The sequence below is a fragment of the Triticum urartu genome, chromosome 5A, assembly GCF_056163025.1.
Source record: "Triticum urartu cultivar PI428250 chromosome 5A, HENAU_Tu73, whole genome shotgun sequence".
NCBI classification, from domain to species: domain Eukaryota; kingdom Viridiplantae; phylum Streptophyta; class Magnoliopsida; order Poales; family Poaceae; genus Triticum; species Triticum urartu.
Genome location: NC_141877.1, coordinates 381,256,051 through 381,261,869, shown reverse-complemented (window position 1 = coordinate 381,261,869; position 5,819 = coordinate 381,256,051). Strand labels below are relative to the sequence as shown.

Here is a 5,819-nt window from a genome sequence, read left to right as displayed (position 1 = left end):
AAAAGAAAGATTCATGTTCCTTCTTATATGATTACAAATGCCAGGATCTCGAATTTCAATTTCTGTATCCACGTTATGTTGAATTCGAATATATCGTTAGGTGACCTTGCGGTTTATAATGGATGTAGTCCTACATTTTGATCTTCCATCATATATGAGCATTTTACTCCACCCTATGAACATATATATTGTCATCTACCATATGGAATAAATTTGAATCAATTTTCCTTATTTGAATATGATTGTTGTCAATTTATACCATCATTTAAATATTATCTTGATAACAAAAAACATGCATATAGTAGTAATCATATTTCACTATGAAATACATGTAACATACGATCTCCAATTCAAATATTTGTATCCATTTTATGTTGAATTCAAATCAGAGTACATTGGTCTAGGTAGCGAGATGTTCGGGATAATCTAAACCATGTTTTCATCTGTATAATTTTTGGCTGAATTGGGACAAATTTTGGTATAAGCTTCTTGCAAAACCGGAGATTCTCTCAACAAGCCTCGTGGTTCCGAGAGAGAACGTGTCACCTTTGTGTGCGAAACGATATACGCTACCTCCCCTTAATTTTCTTTATAGAGGCAACATAGAACTATATGAGTGCCCTATTAAATTTTGGAATTATTTCGGGTTCATTTGGCCTTTTTATACATTAATTGAGTTTCTAGACATTTAATGTGCATAATTCAAATTTGAACTGCAAGCACATGCTCCGGTGCACCAAAGTTTGTTGAAAAATCACAAGTGTGTCCTTGGGTGAATTTATAGGTCCCATGCAAGAAATGAGAATGAAATTCAAACATCTGAGCGTCGTGACTCGGCCGAGAACATCGAGAAACTTGGTTTTCAAATTCCTGTAAATTGAAAACTCGCCTGGAAATCATGAAACTTGGCATGGTGTCATGTCATGGCACTAACATGTTGTGGTAAAAATTGGGCCGAATTGGAACAAGTTTTGGTATAAGCTTCTTGCAAACCGGAGCTTCTCTCAAGAAGGCTCGTGATTCTGAGAGGGAACGTGTCACCTTTGAGTGCATAATTCAAATTTAAAATACAAGCACATGCTCCAGTGCACCAAAGTTGGTTGAAAAATCACGTGTGTGTCCTCGGGTAAATTTCTAGGTCCCATGCAAGAAATGGGAATGAAATTCAAACATCTTGGCGTCGTGGCTCGGTGGGAAACATTGAGAAACTTGGTTTTTTAATTCTTGTAAATCCAAAACACGCATGAAAATCATGAAACTTGGCTTGGTGTCATGACATGGCACCAACATGTTGTGGTAATTTTGTTGTCCGATTTGCAAAGGCGCACACATTAACAATCAACAAAGTCATTTTGGAACAAGTGTTGTCACATTACAATCGGAAACACAAGTATTATTGAAATCGTGGTTGTTCTACTTACCATTTACGTGTCGCCTTGCGTCCCGTTGTTCATTAGCTAGGAGGTGCCGTGCAGGGTAGCTATTTGAGTACGGGAGGCGTGCGATCCGACCCCTGCGCGTGCTTATCGGGAGGAGAGCCCTTTGACCTCCATCTGCCGCCCACCTCTCTCCCAAGGTCTCCATTAATGGCGCCCGAGCCTCTGTTTAATGGTGTGGCTATGTCTCACTCGACTGAGATTTAAGAGAGAAAAAAGAAAATTTTGCATGGATCTTGATGTAAGATCCGACCAACCTATATAGCATCTACTGCGACTTATAGCAAGACTGATTAATATATAAGGACGGCGATAGTGGATAATAATTGTCTTGCATAATTAGGAATATAATTAAAAAATTCAAATGCGGCTATGCTCGAAATACACAAGGTCAAAAGAAGAAGGAAGACAACGATCTGGCTCGCTGATCTCTACTTTATTGATGTGTTGCTGTAGGCCGCGGGAACTAGTCTCCGCGGCGAGCAGCGATGAGCTCTGTCGTGTCCTCAAGACGCTGCTTCAGAGCATCCATGGATTCCTCCACCAGCCTTTGTCGCTCGATGCACAGCATGTCATTCTTGTCCATAAGTTTCTTGACGATGACGCCGGTCCTCTTCAACAATGCACTGGTCTCCTCCTGCTGCTCTGCACTTCGGACGATCTTCGCCCTTTAGCAGGTCACGCTCAGCCCGGAGCCTCTCATTGCCCTCCCTTAGTTGTCGGATGACACCGGTAGCCTGTTCAAACAAGGCTTTCATGTCATCCTGCAACCTCGCCCAGCCAGAGATCTGATCCATCTGGCTATGGACGATCGCATGCATGCGCTTGTAAGAGTCGTCACCTGCCCACGAGACATTTTCCCAGGCCGCCGCGGTGTGGCGGGATATCTCTATTGCATTCGCGGCGTGACAGGACATCTCTGCTACTTCCGCGGCGCGGCTGGACCAGTCTGCTACATCGACGGCGCGGCGGGAGCTCCGTGCTGGTTTGACAGCGCGGCGGGACCTTTGTGGTGCTACTTCCGTGTGGCGGGACATGTCGGCTGCTTTTGCAGTGAGGCAGGACATCTCTCGTGCTTCCGCTTCCATGCTCGCCTCTCCCTGGTCGTAATCTCTCGACCCAGAACTGACGCTGGCCATAGTAGACGCAAGGGAAGGATGCTGAATGGCTTTTTGGTTTTGTGGATGAGGAGTTGAGGAGGAATGTGCAGTCATCTTGGCATAGTAGTATTTATAACCGAGTACTAATACGCTCCTATTTCGGAAACTGTTTAGGTTGTGATCAGTGTGAACAGGTTTGCAATTAAATATAGCATGGTAGTAGTAATTTGGAATGTGACGAGACGCAAGCTCAAAATTTATTGACGGTTCTAGTTTCGAAGTGCGGCACTATTCCCGAATGGCGTAACGTGGGGACGTGTTCTCGGCCGTGGTGTAGCATATGCCACGGTACTTCTTTTTCTACTGATGTGTACGTGCAATAACTGGCACCGTCGGATACATATCTTACGGTTATTGGGGCGTTCGACAGGAATAGCCTCGTGGCGAGCTATAGACTAGTCTTTTTTCAGACGCATTACACCTATCTCTCGGGACTTCTCGCACGCACCATCTCTAGCTCCCTAGGTTGATTCAACCCACATACACTTGTACTCCGAGTTTAGTATGTTATACAAGAAGAGAAGAGGTGCACACACGCACTCGTCCTCTCTCACACACGCATCTGTAGCTATGAATTGTAGTGTTCTCAACCATCCGATTGGCTCTATCATAGGTTTCATGTTGCTCCTTAGCCTTGAGATTGAGAAGTTTAAATGCGGAGGCTAAGCTGGAGGCGCGAGGTTTTGGTTAATGCGCGGGCCGCACACGGCATCAACACGACACGAGCTTCGTCTTCCTGGTGCGCAGTCGGGTGAGTTGTCCAAGTATAGACACAACCAGGCCCTCCTTGGTATCCTGTGCCTCGACTTATGCGCAGACAAATTAGGACCGGAGGGAGTACTAGTACTAGTAGTACTACTTTGATGTGTCGCGTCAACTCGCACAAGTATGCAACACTTCCTGAACAAACAAGCATATAAGTTGTTATACTTCTTACCCAAAGGATCTTTATATCCAACAGACACAAAATATCTGTTCGACTGTTGGAAATTACTTTAACTGCTAATCTGATGTCAAAGTAATTGCTGCATCGCCACCAAAACCCACCATCTCTTAAGCTAAAGTAGACCGAGCTAACCCCTATATTAGCATATTACTAAGATAAACAGAAGGCACGATAGAATCATTTAGGAGGTGAGCTTGTCAATCTGAATGTGGAGGGACACCGTCCTCAAAAACCCAGCCCGGCCAGTAGCTTGGGTGGAACTGTGAAGAAGGTCAGCTCCTGCACGGCGACATCGCCGGGATCCTTGCTGCTTGTCACCTCCATTTCCACCTTGATGGTGTCGGTCCTGCCTTTGGGCTCCCCCGGTGGGCCGTTCGCCCACAGCTTGGCCACGTAGTGCGGCAATGGGGACGCCCCCGCTCTGATGCAGATGATCGACACGGTAATATGCACGCCAATGTCGAGCACGCCGCTGACCAAAAAAAACATGCGGTCATCCTCCTCCGCAAACAGCAAGAGATGTGGCTCTGACAGTAGCACTCACAACTGGAGCACCTTGTCGTACTGGATCCTGTGCATGTGCATGGGATGCACGGTGCTGATGTGGTGGGAGAGCGCCGGCGGCGGGCCTTCATAGCCGCAGACGGACACGGGGCATTTGCAGGGCGCGGGTGGACACATGCTCTGGTGATCGGCCAGCTTGTGGCAGGTGACATAGAGCCCACAACCTTCGTGCAGGCACTCCACCCTCACCGAGGAGAGGACAGCGTCCACCGCCATGTTCCTCACGTCGATGCCACCACTGCACTCGCACTTCTGGCACTGCCGCTAGTTCCTGGGGCGCTCGACGTGGCAGTCCGCGTAGGCCAGGTGCACTCCCTTGCACTGCACAAATCAATCGAACAACACATCAATCAAGAAACCTGCACCTTGCTCGATTAGCCGAACGGACGAGGTGTATTCGAACCTCATACACTGGAGGCTTCAAGGGGTGGAGGCACAAGGAGCAGTGGAGCAAGGTGAGGTCCATCGAGACCGTAGAGATCTCCATCGTCGGGTCCTATTCCGTCGGCATGATCTCACCCTCCTCGTGCACAACCATCTCTCGCTTTAGGGCCGGGGCATTACAAACCTTTACCATCACATATTCATACTACTTCAAGGTGCATTAAATCAACACATGCAAATATCAAAAGGAAAGTCATGGCATGCATGCATGCGTTGTAATTAATGCATCGGTAAATGCAAATAATTGAAATATATCGAGTGCAGTGCTTTGATGTGTCGTGTCAACTCGTACAACAACGAGAAGTTTGATTACTATGCCCTCGCCCTCACGGACCGAGCTCCGGTGCCTTAACCGCACCTGCCTTTGGCTGTATGACAGGTGGGCCACCCACCTGCTGGGCCCACCTATCATACATGCAAAGGCAGGAGCAGTAAGTCAATGAAGCTGCGTCCCTCCCTCGCCCATGAGTGTGGTGGCTGGCAGGACTAGGAGAAGCTTTTGCTACACTCTCTCCCTCCCGCACGCGGTGGACATGCAAAAGTTCATTCGGTGTCAGATGGCCAGAAGCATACTGTAGTACTCCACTGCAGTAGTACTCCATCATTGTTCGACTTCCCGAAGAGGCGAAGAGCCAAGCGCAGCCCGGACGCTCGTGTGGTAGTTTCATGTGTAGAGTAGTCTAGGATAGCGTGTACCGTGCCTCTAAGCTTAAAATCTTTGGGGTCGGCTCCATGCGATGAGGCTGTCTCAAAGCATTTTTTATTAAAATAATCTTCTGGCCCTACCTGTCATCCTAGTGATTGTAGTTTGCACGCTCATCTAGTCAAGGCAGGAATATATATTTTAATTTGTGGTGGGGTAAATGTTAGAGGTTGCAGCAAATATATTGTACACTGCGGGTCTTTTAGCCAAGTTTAGAGGCAAGCATGTGGGGCCAGTGCTATGATGTGTCGCGTCAACTCATACAAGAAGGAGAAGTTTGATTTTACTACTACACGCCTTCTCCCTCGCCCATGCGCGCGGTGGCTCGCAGACAAGGACAGACTTTTGCTTATACTACAACAAGCTATCCCTCCCGCACGTGGTGGACGGGCATGCAATAGTGGATTCGATATTGTAGAAGTAGTAGTAACATCATTATTCATCTTCTCGAAGAGGTAAAGAGCCAAGCGCAACCCGGACGTGGCAGTTGCGAACGCTTGCGTGGCAGTCTTTGTGTAGGGGTGGGGCGTGGTGCGGAGCCTTGGAGCACGCATATAGCCAGGCTC

At 47.6% G+C, this 5,819-nt stretch overlaps 1 protein-coding gene across 1 annotated transcript; it reads right to left on the bottom strand.

Annotated features, from left to right (window-relative positions):
* Nucleotides 1-3,767: 3,767 nt before the first annotated feature.
* LOC147971476 (uncharacterized) lies at nucleotides 3,768-4,322 on the bottom strand. Its single transcript, XM_087523985.1, has 2 exons — nucleotides 4,087-4,322; nucleotides 3,768-4,014 (listed from the first exon to the last, which is right to left on the bottom strand). Exons 1-2 carry the CDS (start codon nucleotides 4,320-4,322, stop codon nucleotides 3,768-3,770), a joined length of 483 nt encoding a protein of 160 aa, XP_087380111.1.
* Nucleotides 4,323-5,819: the final 1,497 nt, after the last annotated feature.